The sequence below is a fragment of the Pongo pygmaeus genome, chromosome 9, assembly GCF_028885625.2.
Source record: "Pongo pygmaeus isolate AG05252 chromosome 9, NHGRI_mPonPyg2-v2.0_pri, whole genome shotgun sequence".
NCBI lineage: Eukaryota > Metazoa > Chordata > Mammalia > Primates > Hominidae > Pongo > Pongo pygmaeus.
In genome coordinates this window covers 127,933,484-127,953,690 of record NC_072382.2, presented here as the reverse complement: position 1 = coordinate 127,953,690, position 20,207 = coordinate 127,933,484, and the positions used below count along the sequence as shown (strand labels likewise).

At 48.2% G+C, this 20,207-nt stretch overlaps 1 protein-coding gene across 2 annotated transcripts; it reads left to right on the top strand.

Annotated features, from left to right (window-relative positions):
• The first annotated feature begins 1,539 nt into the window (after positions 1–1,539).
• Positions 1,540–19,525, top strand: LOC134740343 (uncharacterized). 2 transcript variants are annotated; one of them, XM_063672250.1, is made up of 3 exons: positions 1,540–1,798; positions 13,698–13,895; positions 17,341–19,525. In XM_063672250.1, exons 1-3 carry the CDS (start codon positions 1,572–1,574, stop codon positions 17,627–17,629), a joined length of 714 nt encoding a protein of 237 aa, XP_063528320.1. In that variant the 5' UTR covers positions 1,540–1,571; the 3' UTR covers positions 17,630–19,525. The 2 variants fall into 2 exon arrangements, 1 of the variants encoding a protein (XP_063528320.1); XR_010127741.1 differs by lacking the exons at positions 13,698–13,895; positions 17,341–19,525 and adding an exon at positions 2,185–2,262 and having other exon boundaries at positions 1,721–1,798.
• Positions 19,526–20,207: the final 682 nt, after the last annotated feature.

Sequence of the window (20,207 nt, the reverse complement as noted above, 5' to 3'; positions counted from 1 at the left end):
CGTAAGGATCTTAGCAGCAGTGTTACCTTTACATACCTACACACCCCACCATGATTCCGAGCAGTATCCTCAAACTCGCTCATCCTCCCACTCCCAAGGCATGAATGACCCCTGCTGGCTTATTTATTTATTTATTTATTCTATTTTAAGCTGTCTTCATCCAGGCAGCTCCCCCACCTTGCTGTGCACCCCTCGATAATCTTGTCACATTCCCCCTCCCTCTTCATGCTCACTGCTTAATGGGCATCCCATGCCCTGGTCATTCACCTGGGCTGCTCCTTGGTGCCACTGTGGCTCCTCCCACTTCCCCAGCACTTGGCCCCCTCCCCTTGCTCTATAGGTCCAGAGTGTACCTCCGATTCTCTGCTAGTTGGATGGGGAGGATGCAGTAGTAGCCCAGGGCTCTCTGCTGCAGTTCCTGGACAGCTTCTAGCTCTATGCCCAAAGCCCACTCCAACCTTCCCCATGTCCTTTTTCTGAGCTGTTCTGTGCCCTTTACACACACTTGCTGTCTGGATGCACCATCGTCTGCTTCTCTTGCCCCTTCCCTGTGCTTGTGTCCACTCCACTCCCTGAGATCCCTTCTGTCCGAACTTTCTCTTCCATTCCATCTAAGAGCTTTGCGCATGCTAGTTTCTTCCCAGGAGTCTCCTTGGATTGAGAGAAAAGAAAGTTATTTTTCTCTATCCCTCAACCCATTCATCTTTGCTTAGCACAAAACCCACCAGCACATCGTGCTGGGCATCCTGCCAGGCATAGTTTATTTTGTACTCAGGCGCTGAGCTCTGGTGTCTTCCTGATTTATTTTGTGGTCTGTGTGTCTGTCCTCTGCATCCATCCATATAAGCACGGCTGTTTGAGGCTGCAGCCCTTTAGGCAGGCATTTAATAAAGCTGAGCATGACGAGAGAAATAAATGGCTGTGTTTTGCAGAGCGCAGGAGGGCTGGTGCGCACTGGCCGGTCTGGGATGGTTGGGATGAGGAGGTTAGTTGTATTTCAGGCTTTTCCTCCTTGATGGGAACTTTGGGCCTATGTGAGGGGAACTTCCCGGCTTCCACCCAAGCCTCCGCATCCTGGGTTGGGGTCAGCGATGCCAGCTTTCCTGACAGCCCTGTACTAACCTCCCCACCTACTACCTCCCCAAGAAACAGCAAGGGGCTGGCTGCGGTTCAGTGCCTGTCAACCAATTCAGTGGGAAGGAAACATTAAACACTCCAACACTGCTTATTGGAGCTGGGTAAACTCAGCACACCACAGTTTACTTTGCTGTCAGAAATCCCATAGCTTACCACAGAGCAGAACCCCCAGAGGGCCAGGACTCCCACTGTCTCCGCCATTCCCCACCCGCCAGGAGAGAGCTTACCTCTCTCTCTTCCCAGCCGAGACCCTTCTGCGTCCCTTTCTGCACCTCTGCCCCGCCGCCCCCTCCAGCTCTCATGCCTTCGTATTTCCCCTGACTTACTCCTCCTTTCCACCCGGCTCAGCCCTGTCCTTCCTAAACCCTCCTCCAGACTTGGTGTCTTTCAGTAGCCAAATAAATTTCAGAATACGGAGATGGGAGCCAGCACAAATGAGGTCCAGGCATTTTTTAAGGGGTAGAGTGAGATCAGGAGTCACCCTGTTTCTTCCCTCCACACCCAGACACCACGCAGCCCTGGCCTGTGAATCACTGATTCAAAAGGGCCATGCAGTTAGGCAAAGGTGCAGAACTGGTATGGGGCTGGAGGGACACGCAGGTGGCATGACGGCCATTTGGGTGACAGCGAGAGGAAGCAGCGCTGCTCACTCCTTCTCCAGGTAGGTACTTTGAGGGGTTATGAATTAGGAATGCGGGTGTCATATATTTGGGACCTAGCTTTGCATGAACTTGAACTCAAATGTTCTTCAACAGAACAGCTACAACCTCCCTGGGGGCCGCCCCTGACCCCCACCTCTCCTAAGAAATTTGCAGCCTGGGCCAAGGTTTTGTCTTTGGCTCTGCTTGGAAGTGCAAACCTTGTGGATTTGAGATGAAACATATGCTGTTCTGGAATGTGGCTGTTAGCCAAGGGAGTGCTCAGAGGCCCCTGCAAAATTTGTAGCCATCTGCCTGGGGTTGAGCTGGGGGGGTTGTGACAGAGCATTTGGGGCTGGGAAGGAGCCACGGAGGCTGAGGGTACCTTCCTTTCCTCTACCCCACTTAGGACCAGTGCCTCTCTTATCACTCAAGTGGATCTCAATGTGCTGTATTTCCTCCCCTGGGGAGACCCAAACCAGACTCACCCTCAAATGCTGTTGGCCGAGTGACTGGCTCCAAAGGGAACAGGTGCCGATTAGAATGGCATTTTGCATATTCTTTGAATGTTATTCATTTCCTGCCAAAAGACACAAACTGTTTCCCTCCTCCCTGCCCCCATCCCGGGAACCCACAGTGTTTTCCGTTCTTCCTTTCCAGCTCTGTTCCACTCATACTCCCCGTTTCTCTGGGGATTTTGCTGACCCTTCTTCTGGAGCTTCTCTTGGCCTCCCAGGCCCTGATCATCAACATGGAAACCCCCCCAGTAGATGCGTCTTCAGGCCCAGACTTCCCTCTTTGGCGTGGCCAGACAGCAAATGCTCAGACCCCCTCCTCCCCCTCAAACAAGCTCAGAAATCAGTTGCCCGGGAAGGCCCTGCCTGGACTTTCTTGAATGGCTGCAGGTCTAGGCTGGAAAGCCCCTGAGGAGGACTTATCACAGGGACTGGGTGTGTTGTGGGAGAGAGGCAGCTGGCAGAGGCCCCACCAAATTATGGGTTAAAGAGCTCCGTTTGAAAGCATTTCTGGGAAGTTGTAAAGTGGAGATGGGGGAGGCTTAGGGAAATCTTAGGGATTGAAAAGAACCCTGGAGATGATTTCATTCAACGCTGTTTATTATTATTAATAATAATGGTTTTTAAATTCATTTTTAACTTCTGGAGAATCTAAGACCTAGAGGAAGAAGGTCAGTCCCCCCGGGGTCATGAGGGTTAGCAGCCGAGCTGGATCACAAGCCAGGACTGCCAACTCCCAGTCCGGGGCTGCTTTCACAGAGCACTGTCTCTGTAAGTGCTCTCAGGAGAATGTCACCATGTCCCCAGCATGCTGTGGAGGCGGCAGCTGCATCAGTGGACCTGCTGCTTCCCTGGCTTTTGAGCTCCAAGCCCAGCCTCTGCCGAGACAGAGTCACTGAGGACGGCTATTACCTGTCCCTCGGGTGAATCCCAGAACCACACAGGGGGTGCATCAGGCACACCCTGGGTGGAATACCAGCTTGGGTTGCTTCTCAGAGAAGTTGTTTCCCACTTTCAGCCCCTGCTACCTTATATGTGTTTCATACTGCATGCTCTGCCCCTCAGCCACGGCTAACTAGACGAGGAATAGTACCCAAGGCCAGCCAATGTGTTGGCAATAAACAGCCACCCAGTTTTTCTCTCTTAAGAGTTTGAAATTCAAAAGCAGACTCTGTAGCCATTTGGTCATAGGGAGCTCAAGTAAATGTCATGATCCATGAGGACTTACTTGTTGGGGCCATGTTATAAAACCATAGGCAAAGCAAAGTCACGAAGAGAGAAAGGCTGAGCCAAGAGACCGCAGCCCAAGAGGAGAGAGAACGACAATGCCGGCTACTTAGTCTCATATCCCTCATAGCTATCTCTATATCCACTTTATATATGTGTTCCTGTGAACCGAGTTCTGCCCTTTGTGACTAAAAGCACTTTGGCCAGATGTGATGAGGTTGGGAGCATCTTCGCATATAAGTTCCCCTAAAAAGCCCGAGCAATAAAAGGGTGGACAATGGCTACTAATGGCCCAGGCACATCCCCACTCTACCAAGGCAGAGCTGGTGTTTTGGAGTAGAGAATTAGGGATTGGTGATATCCAGTAGAATGTATAGGGGAGGAGAACTCGGCCACTGGTGGCTACTATCCCCTTCGTCTTCCTTTAGGAAAATGCTCAAATTCTCTGGGGTAACCCTACCTTGAGAAGCCCTCTGCATCCTGTTTCACCTCCTTGAGAATGTCTGAATGAATGAAACTCTTGCCTTGAGGGGAAACCTCCAGTGTGTCCACTGCTATTGACCAGGACTATCCTCCTCTTCCCTGGAAATAACACTGTGTGCGTCTGTGTGTTGGGGGATGGCAGAGGTCGGGGCTGCAGGGAACGGAGATGATGGAGGCATGGTCAGCTGATTGACAGGATGTGAGTTTCAGGGGTTAAAGGCACTCCACCTAACTTGGCTCAAGGATCCCAGGGCTGTTGAAGGAGACGACAGGCCCATGTGTGTGCCCACACTGGCTCCAAGCATAGAGGAACCAGTTCTACCTCAAGACTCCCAGGCACCCCCCATCTGGAAGACAGAGCTCTATCTTGCTGCAAAGCTACATCTGCCCACCAGATGAGCAGTACCTGTAAAAACTTCCCACATCAAGCCTTGTGGGGCTAATGCCTCTTCCAGAGCCTGCTGACAACAGGAAAATGATCCCAGCACTGCACTTCCCAAAGGACTCAGAGATTCTTGCCCTGGAGCCAGGAATGGGGAGTTTGATGTTGTGTTGTCCACAGACATTCCAGAAAGAAAGGGTTGCAACAGGAGAAGGCCTGGATGAATAAGCGGAGGGACCAGAGAACAAAAGCAGATTCTCAAAGAGGTCAATATATATTGGCTAATTGCTTAATATTGGTAATAGTATTAATAACAAAAATCCCTACCACTTACTGAAGGCCGTTAGCATGCCAGGCCTCTTGCAGACATCGCTCCCGTTCATTCTCACAGCCTTGCAGAATATGTATTACTTTCCCCATTTTACAGAAGAAGAAACTGCAACTCCCAGAGGATATGTTTTCAAAGATCACAGGGCTGCCACCAAGCCTGCAACTTCATGTCTGAGTGAAATGGAGCAATCTCCCAGATAACAGGAGACGGGTAGGTGGGAACATTTCTAAAATGGGGCTGAAGGAGAGCAAGTAAGCTCCAAACCTCAGTCCCAGCCCCTCTTGGAATTGAGTTAAAGAGAAAAGAAGAGCTAAGAGCACAGCGTTCCTGAAAGCAACATGGGTGTCTTTTTTAATAAACACACCAAAGCTTGACTCTCTGAAAAGCATGCCGTGCCTTTGAAAGTGGACCCCTTGGAAAGCTGTGTTCTATCAGAGCTGCTGTTGCTCAAAACATTTTCAGAGCCTCCTCTTGGGCAATGGCCCTTAGGGCTCACAGAACATTCCTTTGAAAATCTTCAGACCAGGCCCCGTGGCTCACGCCTGTAATCCCAGCACTTTGGGAGGCCAAGGCGGGCGGATAACCTAAGGTAGGGAGTTCAAGACCAGCCTGACCAACATGGAGAAACCCCGTCTCTACTAAAAATACAAAATAGCCGGGCATGGTGGCGCATGCCTGTAATCCCAGCTACTAGGGAGGCTGAGGCAGGAGAATCGCTTGAACCCAGGAGGTGGAGGCTGTAGTGAGCCGAGATTGTGCCATTGCACTCCAGCCTGGGCAACAAGAGTGAAACTCCGTCTCAAAAAGAATTAAAAAAAAGAAAAAGACAAAGAAAATATTCAGTGTGGCAAATCTTCCCCTTCATCCTCTGGGGCAGATTTAATTTGGGGGCAAGTGCCAGGAGTCACTTCAGAGTTGAGTAAGCCAACTGGGGTGTCTTATTTGGGGTCCAAATGAGGTGCGACCCTAAGGCAGAAGAGTACCTTGTGTGGTAGAAAACACAGTGGAGCCCTTGGGGACAGGTTAAGAGATGAGCCCAGGAGCCCCAGAATGAAAGAATGGCCTGCACCCTTGCAGGGGGTGCAGGGGAGGCCTTGAGTGAGATCTGAGGGCTCTTCATAGAGAGAGACACGATCAATCCTAATCAGGGCATAAGTGAAAACACACGGTCCCATAAAGTGTCCTGGGAAAGATGCCACGTTAATAAAAGGGGAAAATGCAGAGGAATGTGTGAGGAGGGAGCTGTTAAGAAATTGCGAGTGCCTATAAACTCTGCCCTGCAGCCCCCACCCCCGCCCCCAATCATGGTTCCAACTTGTTTTTCATTAGGACTCAAGGAAAAAAAATCTTAAAGAAACTAGCCCGTTTGTAGAGATAGCAGAGGACAAAGCTGGCAACCTGGCTGGAGTCTTCCTCTGCTGAGCCTCTGTGTCCCCTGCCTGGCGGCTGCCCTTCCACAAGTCTCTGGTGTGACCGGCCTTGAGTTACATTCCTCATTACATAGTATGTGTTACTAGAACTGGCGTCTGGCATGCCAGGATGCTGGGTGCAAAAGAAGAGGGTTACAGTGGATCCAGGTGCAGCAAGGACCATTGTTTCTACTCTGGGGCATTTCTGAAACACTATTTAAGTAATAGGAGTCATTTTCTCCTTTATATCCCCAAATTGGCCTTGGGGACCAGCCAATATGGTGGCAGCTGGCCAAAGCCTTATCACATTTCCAGGCTCCAACCAAACAGGAAATGGGATTCAACTGTAGCCAGAGCGTTAGTTCTCAGGTGGGACTTCCTGATGGTCAATAATCAGAAAGCAAGCATCAGCAACAGTTCAGAGGGAGGGAGGAGACTTTGTCTGTACAGCGGAGGAACTCCCAGTTTACGGAGTAGGTTTGAGAGACACTAACGTAAGCAAAAAAAATAAAAATAAAAAATAAAAAGAGAGACAAGGAATATACCAAGGTCACTCCACTGGCAAAAATTGTCAGGTAAGCATGAAGTATTTAGAAATCTGGGGAAAGGCCAGGTGTGATGGCTTATGCCTGTAATTCCAGCACTTTGGGAGGCCGAGGCGAGTGGATCACTTGAGGTCAGGAGTTCAAGACCAGTCTGGCCAACATAACCCTGTCTCTACTAAAAATACGAAACTTAGCAGGCATGGTGGCACACACCTCTAGTCCCAGCTACTAGATTTGGGAGGCTGAGGCATGAGAATAGCTTGAACCCAGGAGGTGGAGGTTGCAATAAGCAGAGATCACATCATTGCCCTCCAGCCTGGATGACAAAGCGAGACTCTGTCTCAAAAGAAAAAAAAAGAAATCTGGAAGAAAAACAAATGAGAATGCATAGCCTAGCTAGAGTCTCATGGTATCAGTTACAGCAGTTTTAGGGAGATGATAAGTAGTCTTATAGCAGAGATGTGATGCCAGAAAAGAACTGGAGTGGCTGTGGAAATGGGGAAGGACATAGGAACGTGGTGACAGCACTTGCCATGCTTAGTAATTGTGGGGGACAGCTGAGCGGGGGAGACAGGCAGGAGGATTTGTCTTGCTGAAGTGGGGAGTTCATACTGGTACAAGTAATACCAGTAGTTTGTACAAGTAGTTTGGCTGCAGAGTGGAGAGTCATTCTTAGATTTTTGTCCTGAAAGAAGTCACCTAGGAGACTGCAGAGTTACCTTCCCAAAGATTGAGAACTGAGCTACGCTCCTGTCCTTGTGCCTGGTTGACAAGTCTGGGAGCAGTGTCTAACGGGCACTTGGTCCCTGGCGCCCCTTCCAGCTGAGGAGGTTTGACTCCTTGCTTTGAGATGATGGCGAAGCTCTTTCATCTTTCCTGCCTCCAACCCCAACTGCTGGGGGCTCGGGTCAGATGCAAAGCCGGGCTGACTGTCTTCACTCAGGAATCTGTGCTGAGACCCAAGGAACAGGAAGCAGCTGAGATGCCTCCAGTTAATACTGCAACCCGAATACCCTCTACAAGAAGGCTCAGCCAGGAGGCCTGACAGAATCGGCATTGTTCAGCCAGACAGCCAGGAGCAGCTGCAGGGCCCCCTGGGTCTCCCTAGCACTGGGGATTGTGAATAACCTTCATCCTGGGCTCACAGACATCCTGAGGAGATCAGGGAAGTGCCAGCCTGTCTGGTACCGGGTTGGGCAATAATCATTGGTCAAAGAGGATCAAGGACAGAGGCCTTTGGGAGCTTACAATCCTACCCCAAAGAGGTCACAACATGTTGTGGAAGGACAGATAAAAGAAGCCAGGAATGAAGGGACATGTTCAGGCAGAGGTGGGGGACAGGGTCTTCCTATCATCACTGGAGCAGTTAGCTAAACGCTCGCCCTTCTCAGCCCAAGCTCCGGGTGGCATTCATAGTGCAAGAGTGAATTTGCCATTGTCTTGAAAAATTGTTCCTCCCCAAGAGGGAGCCCAACCAGGAATTACATCAAAGAATCATAGTTCTAGAGCTGGAAGTGACTCCAGTGATCACGCAATTTATCACCTTCACATTGCAAAAGTAAGGTAGAAAAGTGAGGTAACTGACTCAAAGTCACACCCCTCATTAGTGGCAGAGCCAGAACTTAAAACCTGGATCTCCAGACTTGAAGGCCAGTGGTCAATCCATTGCTGATCTGCATAAAGCTACTTGACACAGCCCTCCAGAGGCTGGCATGGGGGAAGACTAAGGAGGAAGGAGCAGGAATTGGACAACGTAATGGGTATATGTAAGTACAAAGTGATCAACTGACAAATGAAATGCAAAGTTAGAGGAAAATGAGCCTTACAGATTTGGGAGCATGAGTAGTAGTGGAAAGAAGACTGGACTATGTATGAGTCAATAGACCTTGGTTTAGGTTCCCCTTCTACCACTTGCTCACTACGTAACTGGGAAAATTCTACTTACTATCTCTGAGCCACGATTTATTCCTCTGTTAAATTGGGCTAAAAATATTATAGGATTCTTATGAGAAATAGCATGTGTAAAAGTACTTTGCATACAAGAATGTGTTAGGCAAACATTAGCTGTTGTGGTAATTACTGGGATGATCCGAGGATAGGTTTCTGAGTTTGGAGGCTGGAATAAAGTATAGCTGGGATACTCCTAGTTCTCTGAGTTTCCCAGTGGAAGAGGGAAATCTGAAAATTGACCCGAGTTTCTACTTCGTCTTAGCCAGCTTCGGATTCAACAACGGGAGCTGAATTAAGCAGAACAAGATCTAAGCCTGAATGCAAGCTCAGCCACACAATGGGGAGCCCTACCATGAGGGGCCCCAGGCTCCGGTTTCTGCCCTGAGAATCCTGGCCTTCCCTGGGAGGGTGCCTCTTGCAGAAGAAATGAAGCCTGATACCTCTGAACCTGAACAGGATCCCTTGGAGCTGTCAGGAGTGGGATGCATGGAGTCAGGAGAAGAGGACAGGAAAGGGGGCTGCCAGTGTGAGGCCCACATTCTTCAGCCAAAGCCACTTGAATGTGAAGGGACAGTGGGACCCACAGCATCCTCTCTCGCAGGCCTGGTGGCACCGCCCTTGACTTTTGATACCAGGCTTGGGTGAAAAGGTGTGTCTCAGGCATTAAACTAGAGGATGCAGCCTGGGATACCTGGAAGGGGAAGAGTTTGGAGAAGGTCTGTTGTGATCCAGCTCAATGCAGCAGCTTGTCCTAGGTAAGAGCCCTGCTGTGCAGGCTGAGGTCATTGCTGGCACGAGCTCCCCACTCACTGCAGACGCCTGCAGGTCTGTTTTAATATCTGCAGCAACCACATTCCTGAGCAGGGTGGGTAAGAGCCTTTCTGGACAAGACTGCTTTCCATCAAAAATTATTCCAATTCACCAGAGTCAGATATTTTAGAGAGAGCTGGATTTTTTATTTTTTAAGGAGGAAAATAAAAATTCAGAGAGAATGACTAAATGCAGGAACTAAGAGGAGAGCAAGGTCCTGAGGACCAGGGAAGGGAGGAGGGACCTAGGGTCGTGAGGGAGAGAAGACACAAGATACAGGCAGTGGGTGCTGGGAAAGAGCTCTCTCTTTGGATCTAGCCTGTCTAGGCCTTTTTTAGGTCCTGATGAGTTTACCTGTTACCATCATCATTCATTCATTCATACACTCAACTGACACTTGACTTCCACTCCATATGCCAAGTGCTGGGCTAGGAAGACAGAGAGGCTGTACTAGCTATCTATTTCTGTGTCAGAAATCCATAATACATCATGGTTTAAAAACAACACACTTTTATTATCTCACAGTTTCTGTGGGCCAAGAGCCAGGGCACAACTTAGCCAGGTCCTTTGCTTTAGAATCTCTCACAAGGCTGTAACCAAAGTTTTGGCCAGGGTTGGCATTTCGTCTGAAGGTTCACCTGGGGAAGGATCCACATCCAAGTTCATGTGTTTGTTGGCAGAATTCAGTCCCTTGAGGGTTGTTGGACTGAGGGCCTTGGTTCCTAGCTTGCTGCTGGCCAGAGGATGCTCTCAAATCCTTGCCACATAGGTCTTGCCGGCATGGCAGCTTGCTTCATGGAGATATGCAAGCTGAGAAGGCTGGAGAGAGGGTCAGCCAGCAGGACGGAAGTCACAATCTTTTGAAACCTGAGGAAGGAAGTGACATCCCATTGCCTTTGCCATATTCTGTGGATTAGAAGCAAGTCCCAGGTTCCACCCACACTCCAGGGGAGGGCTTTACACTAAGGTGTGGAGGCTGGGAGACAGAGACCATCAGGGACCATGTTAGAGGCTACTGGCCCCCAAGTCAAAGTTGTTTTTGGCCTTCGGGTAACTCAGAGACAGCAATAATGACAATTATAATAGTAGTAGCAGTACAATAGTAATAATGATGGCAAAAGCAATGCATTGAATACTTACAGTGTGCAGGGGCTGCACTAGCTTGTCATATACATATATATATTTGCTTATCTAAATAAAGGAGTATCACACACACACACACACACACACACACACACATATATATACACCTGTATATACATATTTGCTTTTAGTTCCTTTTTTTTTTGTTTTTTTTTCTTGAGATAGAATCTCGCTGTGTTCCCCAGGCTGGTATGCAGTGGTTCAAGTGATTCTCCTGCTTCAGCCTCCCGAGTGGCTGGGATTACAGGCGCCCACCATCACGCCCGGCTAAGTTTTTGTATTTTTAGTAGAGATGGGGTTTCACCATATTGGTCAGGCTGGTCTTGAATGCCTGACCTCAAGCAATCCACCCACCTTGGCTTCCCAAAGTACTGGGATAACAGGTGTGAGCCACCGCGCCTAGCCTGCTTTTAATTCCTAAGTAGGTATCATTATTATCCTCTTTTTAGGCGAGGGAACAGAGTATCAGAGAGAGCACAACACTGAGAGATCTAGGAGTTTTTAACTGCAATTTGTCAGACTTCAAAGGCTTTGCTCTTACTCTCTTCATGTACATGCCTCCCAGAACAATGGCAGTCTAACCTGGAAAGTGCTGTAATGGTCCCTCTGTTTAGGGGTACGGGGGAAGGCTTCTCAGAGGCAGTGACATGGAGGGAGCCCCCTGTAATAACAGCAGCAGGACCCCAGGGGGAGTTTAGGGAAAGGAAAGGAAAGCGACACAATCCTTTGCTCTTGAGGAGCCCTTGAGGCTCAAGTGAGGGCCAGACCCAAGGAGAAGCCTCAGGGCACTTGCTGGGAGCAGCGGCAAGTGCAAGCGAACAGCTGTTGGAGAGCTCCTAGGAGAATGGAAGCCAGTGGCTGTTTAGATTAGTTTTCTAATTGGCCGAGTGTTAGCAAAGCCTCTTGTGTATACAGTGGGAATAGTTAATCTTGTCTATTTGTATATCCACTCATGTTCTGTCACTCCCTGATCTTCTCAGCTGTCTGCCTCTTACTGTGGGTTTTAAGCCAAGAGAGGGTTTAAGTCTATGGGACTCTTTCTATGCAGCCCCTAGAACCCATGGGCAGCAGGAGGAGAGCCACACAGTGGAAGAAGGTTCAAGTGCTTCCCCCACTCCATGCTGCCCTTGTCCCCACAGGCCTGCCTGGCCATACAGCCCCACTTGTCCCCAGGTGGCCTCCCTTCCTGCAGTGCTCATCTCCCCAGCACACCACTCTAGTCACTAGAACCCACACATTTGCACAAAGCAACCTTCCATATGTCACCTCCCAGCTTCCTGACAAACCTGGAAGTCAGGCTTTATTATTCCAAGTGAGAAACCAAGAGAGAGGTTAAGCGACTTGCCCGGTGTCACTCACACAGCGAGGCTGAGCCAAGGTCAAAGCTGGGTCTCATGCTCCTTCATTCTCTCGCAAGGGCTTCTGGTCTGGCCCGCCCAGCCCACACACCATGTTCACATGTTCATCATGCAATTCCTTGCTCAGGAAGCCGTAAAGCCTCCTCCGCTGACTGTGCCGCCGCAGCCACAGGCTTGTGCCTCCCTTCCAGGGCCCTTGAGTATTTGTTTCCCTTTCCCTGCCATGAACCCATCTCCCCTCTATAGTGGGTTCCATGTTAAGAAGGCCAGGTTCCCAGACTCCCTGAGACATCCCAGGTTTCTCAGTTCCGTCTCTGATAAGACTGTTGCTAGCTTTATTTTTATTTATTTTTTGTTTTGTTTTGTTTTTAAGATGGAGTCTTGCTCTGTCACCCAGGCTGGAGTGCAGTGGCACAATCTCTGCTCACTGCAACCTCCGCCTCCCGGGTTCAGGGGATTCTCCTGCCCCAGCCTCTTGAGTAGCTGGGATTACAGGTGCACACCACCATGCCAGGCTAATTTTTGTATTTTTAGTAGAGACGGGGTTTTGCCACGTTGGCCAGGCTGGTCTCAAACTCCTGACCTCAGATGATCCACCTGCCTCGGCCTCCCAAAGTGCTGGGATTACAGGCGTGAGCCACTGTGCACTGTGCCTGTCCTGTTGATAGCTTTAGATTGGGGACCAAGATATAAACATCTCCCATCACACGCCAAGCCCAGGCACGTGAAAAACATGTGTGGCTTATTGATAATGAAGAGAGAGAAAGATGAAGATAAGGTTAGGGGGACTTTGAGGGATATGAAGGTCTTCTTTCAGATGCAGAGTCCACCCCTCTGACCGAGGGACCTCCTGCCTAAGACATTATGCCCTTGCCTCCCCACGTCTCTATCTTCAGACTCCAGGTGGCTGTTAACGATTTTCTTCCTTTCATGACCTGAGTGTGGTCAAAACGTCTCTTTGTAGATGTTCCAGGCTCAGCCAGACAGACATGCACTTAAACATACAAATTTTTGGAGACGTGGTGGATGGGACAGGTATGGTCATAGGTTACAAATGGGACATAATGGCAAGAAAAATGTCCAGTGTTCAATAGCGTTCAACACACAAGACTGATGCTACCAGATTTGTTTTGGGGAATACCATTCAGATACTTTTAAAGAGACGACTATACAAATGGGATAAAAAGGCAGTTAGAGAAGTATTGGCTTCCCCGATCTCTTACAGATCTTAGAAATATCCATAACACTATTGATTATACACTTACTGTGTGCCACTGTAGTAAATGCTGTAAAAATTATCCTGTATTTAGTCTTGAAAACAGTTCTATAAGGAAGCATATTATCCCTGTTGGAAACTGTGGTTCATAGAGATTAAGTAGATTGTTTAAGGCTACACGTACAGTGTAAAAGTCAGGATTAGAACCCAGAATGCCTGACCCTGGAATCCCTGTCCTTAATCTCTGATACCAAATGGATGGCCTCCATGTTTCTCTGTTTATTTGCTGAGAGAGATTCATTAAAAATGTCTTTTGCTCCTCTCTGGCTGAGACTTGCGGTAAGAGGGAGAGAGAAGAGAGAAGCCTCACATCGGGGCTCCTCTCACTTTTTAAATAGGGGGATGGGGTCTGGGTTCCTTCTTACCTAGCATAGCCCTCTGCCTTAAAACTTCGCAAAAGTGGGCAGCTGGTAGAGTTGCATTTTTTAAATGCTCCAGGCTGTGTCTTCTTATCTCAGAGAGGCTTGATTTACTTTCTTCTATCTTATCCCAGTCCAGGGCCCCGTGATGGATTTCACCTTGGACATTTGCCTTTGGAACGGTTGCTCCTTGCCAAGAGCACTCCCCCAGAGACAGATGGAGAAGGAGACAGCTCCATGGTTCCCGTTCTGGGACTGGCCTTTCGCCTCCTGCCTCCCACAGCTCAGGTGGAGAGAGGAGGGCCCTGCCCTTACCAACTGGAGAGCATCAGGTAGGACTGCTGCTTAGCAAGAATAAAACTGAATTTCTGCAGATTTGGCCTGGGCCTGCTCTCACTTGGGATGTGTCAGGGGAACAGGAGAAGAGACAATAATATGTCTTTTCAAATTTAATCTTCACAGTAACTAACTGAAACAGCTTTTGTGTTCCCTTCTCACAGATCAAGAAACTGAGGGTCAGTGAGACTAGGATGACACAGATGTGGAGGAAGGGCTGGGTTTCCAGCCTGTCTTCTGACATTAAATCTGTGTGTCTTTTATGACGCATCAAGGAGGAACGCATCTCCCCCATGGCTTCCCCTCACTTTTGTTTCTTCAAAAGAGATAGAGTGTGGCTTAGATTAGGGCAGCTCATCTTTTTCCAGTGGTGGATGCCAAGGGACAGAGTTTAGCCTGAAGGAAGGGGTGTCGTGCTGAGCCAAGATCAGGGTCTACACCAGGCAGACTTGAAGTGGGAAGTCACACTTACAAGGGAGAAGGTGGCCAGCCAGCCCCCTTTGCTGTGCTTGGAGGAGAATAGCAGTGAAACAGTCTCTCCACAAAGCATTGTGATATGGTTTGACTGTGTCTCCAACCAAATCTCATCTTGAATTGTAGTTCCTGTAATTCCCACGTATCATGGGAGGATCCTGGTGGGAGGTAATTGAATCATGGGGACAGATCTTTCCTGTGCTGTTCTCATGATAGTGAATAAATCTCATAAGATCTGATGGTTTTATAAAGCAGAGTTCCCCTACACAAGCTCTCTTGCCTGCCACCATGTAAGACCTGACTTTGCTCGTCATTTGCCTTCCTCCATGATTGCCAGGCCTCCCAGGCCATGTGGAACTGTGAGTCAATTAAACCACTTTCTTTTATAAATTACTCAGTCTCGGGTATGTCTTTGTTAGCAGTGTGAGAACAGACTAATACACATTTAAATCTTCAGTAATCATCATGCTCTGGGTAACACACAGTCACATAAGACCAGAATTCAAGAGAAAGGAAAGAAAGTAGCATTTTTGAGCTCTCCTGTGCACCAGGCATGGACCTAGGGAGTTCACATATTTTGTTTGATTTTTGTAACAGCCTTATAAGGTGGGCTTTACTATCCTCATTTCAGAAGAGGCTGAGGCCCAGAAAGATTAGATAATTTGCCTGTGGTCTCATTGCTAGTAAATTGTGGAGCTATAATTCAAATCCTGGTTATCTGTCCCTGCATCTGTTAGTAAACTAGAAGCTGGTCTTTCACATGTCTCCTGGAGAGTAGGGAGGTCTCTCTTCCAGAACCCAGAACAGTGCCTTACAGACTGTAGCTTAACCTGGTAACTTCTACTTCCTAACCCATCCTAACCCTAACTACATCCTGAAGATGTAGTGGGGCAATAGGTAGAGTTAGCAGGAGGAGTTCAGGTTGTTAGTCAGAAAGAACCCCAGAGTTCCCCTCTGGCTTCATGTCAATCTTTTTTTTTTTTTTTTTTTTTTTTGAGATGGAGTCTTGCTCTGTTGCCCAGGCTGGAGTGCAATGGTGCAATCTTGGCTCACTGCAACCTCTGCCTCCCGAGTTCAAGTGATTCTCCTGCCTCAGCCTCCCGAGTAGCTGGGATTACAGGTATGCACCACCACGCCCGGCTAATTGTTGTATTATTAGTAGAGACGGGGTTTCGCCATGTTGGCCAGGCTGGTCTTGAACTCCTGACCTCAGGTGATCTGCCCACCTCGGCCTCCCAAAGTGCTGGGATTACAAGTGTGAGCCACTGCTCCTGGCCGTCAGTCTTTAAAGACAGGCACTGTGCTTTTTTCACCTTTGAGTTGCTGGTGGCTGACAAATAGCAGGGGCTCAAGAAAGGTAAGCTACTGACTTTAACTGAGGAGACCTTTTTTTTTTTTTTGAGATGGAGTCTTGCTCTTTCACCCAGGCCAGAGTGCAGTGGCGCTATCTCAGCTCACTGCAAGCTCTGCCTCCCGGGTTCACACCGTTCTCCTGCCTCAGCCTCCCAAGTAGCTGGGACTACAGGCGCCCACCGCCACGCCTGGCTAATTTTTTGTATTTTTAGTAGAGATGGGGTTTCACCGTGTTAGCCAGGATGGTCTCGATCTCTGAGGAGACCTTAAGGTTAAGATATGAGAACTTCAAAATCATAGAAGCTATAGTTACAGATTGGCCAAAAGCATATAAATTCACTGGACACAACCCAGTGAAAATAATGAGGAAAGGGAAATTGGGCAATTGGATGGAAGGCCTGGAAGTAGCTGCTACAGAATGTGCATCTGCAGGGATTCAGGAGACCTGGGTTCTAGTCCCAGCTCTGCCACTCAGCAACTGGGGGATCTTGGGCAAGTTGCTTCCTCCCTGTGAGCCTCAGTTCATTTATTTGTAAAATGAAGGATGGGGGCCATATTCTAAGATCCTTTTGATTCCCACATTCTGGGAGTTTTGAATCATTACTCGCCTAAACACCTTCCCAGATTCCTGGGGAAAAGATAAAGAAGGTTGTTTCTTTTTTAAAAGCTTATTTTTAAAAAAATTGACAAGTAAAACTTGTGCCTATTTATGGCATATAACATCATGTTTTGATATATGTATACAGGCCAGCATGGCTAATTCAAACTATTGAACATATGTATTATTTCACATTCTTATTTAATGGTGGTAAAAACATGTAAAATCTACTCTCTGAGCAATTTTAAAATATAAGATATATTGTTTTGAACTGTAGTTGCCCTGATGTACAATAGGTCTCCTGAACATATTCCTCCTGTCTAACTGAAGTTTTGTGTTCTTTGATCAATATCTCCTCAATCCTCCAACCCAAGAGCCTCTGGGATCCACCATTTTACTCTGTTTCTGTGAGTTGGACTTTCTTACACTCCACATATAAGTGAGATCATGCAGTCTTTATCTTTCTATGCCTGGCTTATTTCACTTAACGTAATGCCCTCCAGGTTCATCTGAGAAGGTTGTCTCTAGAAACAGAAAAGAGTTTCACCTCCAACCAGGGTAACAGGAGCAGTCCTACCTGAGACCCAGAGATGGACTTGATGGCATGAGCCAGATCTTTTCAAGTCTGGGGGTGTTGCTGGTTTGAAAGTGGACGTGGTACCCCATTTCTAAACCTCAGGCTCTCTGGACAATGCAGCTCAGTCTTCAGATCCACCAGAGAGGCTGCAGTGTGCGAAGACAGCACATCCTGCGGGAGGAGGAAGAGCAGAGAAACCACCACCCTACGGGTCGTTCTCGGATCCCTCGTGTGCTGGCTGTCTCCCACCCAGGCTCAGTTTGCACTGCTAATCTGTTATGTCTTTCTTGGTAATTTAGCACTTTCAGACAGTTATGGTTAGATTCTGTTTATTTTTCTAAACCTCACAAAAAAACCCATAATACAGCAAGGGAGAGTGGGAGGGGGAGTTTTTCTAGAAATATAAACTCGAGATTCAAATGCTCTTCCCCATCTGCAGGGCAGCTGTTGTGGAGCCTGGTCCATCCCGAGCACTCCAGCGTTCCATTTCAAGGGTCTCTTCCTGGCTCCCCTCCCACCGTCATTCCTTTGAGATAATGTGGCCTTGGGATCAAGGCGTGGAGAGCTGCCAGCTACTGCCACCTGACACAAAGCCTCATCACCCTTGCGTGTTTCTCTCTCCCCTCTCCGTCCTCGCCATGGGATCACGTTGTGGGTCATTATTTCCTTTCACCAAGGTAGGAGCAGAGGGAGAGAGGGCTGGAAAAAGAGACCTCTCCCTTTGCTAACTGATGAGGAAGAAGCATGTGGTCTGAGTGGGCCTGCCCCTTGCCTAATTTTTGCCCAATTTTTTGGCCTCTGGAGTCCCTGGTAGACTTCTTAACTTCTTGAGCACAAGGTTACCATGTGTCTAATTGCTCAGCTCCATTTAGAGTGGTGGAGGGAAACTGGTATCAATGAATGAATGAATGAATCGATGGATGGTTTAATGACAGCTTGGAGAACCAACTGGGGTTTGAGCAAGAAACAGGAAGAGAAGGCCAACATCTTTTAGCTCACCGAATACTTTCATGCCCCTTGGGAAGAAGAAAAATGGATATGGGAAAGGCAGAGCATGGAAGAGCTTAAATTGAGCATAAAGGACATAAAACTAGATAAGTAAGATCAGAAATAAAAGATGAGTCATCATCGAATCCAAACCTTTACATTTTCAGCAGAGGGTGCCAAAACCTCAAGGGGATAGTGACTTCCTTAAAATCACAGAACCAGAGTGAAGACTGGGGTCTTTTGACTTTTTTTTTTTCTGTCCCTGACAAAATGTTGCTCTTTTCTTCTCCATACTTTCATATTTTCAAACTCATTTATTCCAGAAAATTATCTGCCTTCTAACCTGGGGCTCCTCTTTTTTGATCTAAAGAAGTTATCCAAACTTACCTTGAGCTTACTGTCCTTGAGGCCATTTTGGCCTTTGTTTTGTGGCCTCAAAGCTGCCCTCACTTAGAAAGGATGAGTGACGGTAGCAGAAGCCAGCCAAGCAGGGCCAGTTTCTCCCCAGGCTGGCCCCATGAAAGGTTTGGCTTGGGTTCTCACCAGGGTCCACAAGTCTTGCCTCCTAGAGGTTTGGTCCAGTGGTCTGCAGTCCTGAGAATTTATGCCGTCTCAAACAGAGGTTTTCAGACCTTGCCTGATGATCCAGGGACTGGAACTGAACACACGTTGTACCCCGTTATAGCAACTTGGGTGTCCCAAACAGGACCCATCACTTCCAAGTCCCAGGCTAGGATTTTCTAACCAAGTATATAGTTAGAGGAAAATTTAATCCACATGTATCCGACTCACTGATCTCTAAATCATCCTAGAGTTTGATTCTGGGAATGGTTTGATGTGTACTCTGCTTTTTTTCAACTTTTGGATCAGTGCACTGGCCAAGACATAATAAATAGCAACCCTGAGAGAGAGAAGGAAGCTTCAAGTAGAGGCATGACCTGCAGGCTCTTCCCCTCGTCCCAGCTGGAGACAGGCGCCCAGCAGGAGCAGAGAGTAGGCCAGAAGCCCAGAAATATGCCTTAGGTTAACCTCACCCTCAGCCTCCTCTTCTGCTTGTATTTCTGGGATGCAGAGCCTGACTAGGGAAAAATCACTCAGCCTAGAAGATGGTGACACCACAGATTTATGGCATCCGATCTTTGTTGCACCCTCCAGGGTACACACTAATCCCAGCTTGTGATTCCTACTGTCATCCAAGGTCATTCCAGGCCTTTTCCACTCTTCTGGAGATCTCGAGCACTCTTTTGCAACAATTTCTCATTTTGAAAAGAAAAAGGAGTCCATCAGGAAAGAATTTCCTCCATTGCCTGTGACGCTCTACAAACCTCCATGCCTCAGCCACCCTCCTTTTCCATGAGGGCTCCCTCTCAGGGCTGGTTCCTCAGATCTTGCCCTAGTAATCCTCCTTCATGAAAACCTCAGAGTCTCAGAGTCTGTTTCTGCTGATGTGAGCTAAGTATATTTCAGGAAGAGGGGCATGTCATCGGGATCCATTTCTTCCTGTGTTCTCCGGAACCTTGCTCTAAGATCCTGTCTTTCATCCTGAGTTTTTTCTGAATCTTTAAGCTCCACCTCTCCTTAGCATATATACTCATTCAAGTATTTCCTGTACTAAAAATAAAATGAAACCTTCCTTCCACCTGCAGTCTCTATGACCCCTCATGTCCTCTCTTGTAGTCAAGCCTCTCGTAAGTGTCCCCTGTTTTTTCTCCCTTCGTGTCACATTGACTCCACAACACATTGTAGCCTGGCATGCACTGTCATCACAGAAATGCCCTCTGTGGGTCAGTCACGGTGGCTCACGCCTGTCATCCCAGCACTTTGGGAGGCTGAGTTGGGCGGATCACCTGAGGTCAGGAGTTCAAGACCAGCCTGGCCAACATGGTGAAAACCCGTCTCTACAAAAATACAAAAATTAGCTGGGCATGATGGCAGGTGCCTGTAATCCCAGCTACTCGGGAGGCTGAGGTGGAAGAATCACTTGAACCCGGGAGGCGGAGGTTGCAGTGAGCTGAGATTGCACCATTGCACTCCAGCCTGGGTGACAGAGTGAGACTCCATCTCAAAAAAAAAAAAAAAAAAAGAGAAAGAAAGAAATGCCCTCTGTGAAGTCATCAGGGACCACCTGTAGTCACATTTCAGTCTTTTCCTTACTGGGCTTGTCAGCAGTGTTTGACATCATTGACCTTCCCCGCAGTCCTGACATGCTTTGCCCCTTCGTGCTGCGTTGACCCTGCTCTTTCCTGGATCTCTTCCTACAACTTTGTAAGATTCTTTTCAGTCTGCTTTGTGGGTCTTCTTTTCTCCAGCAGATGCGTG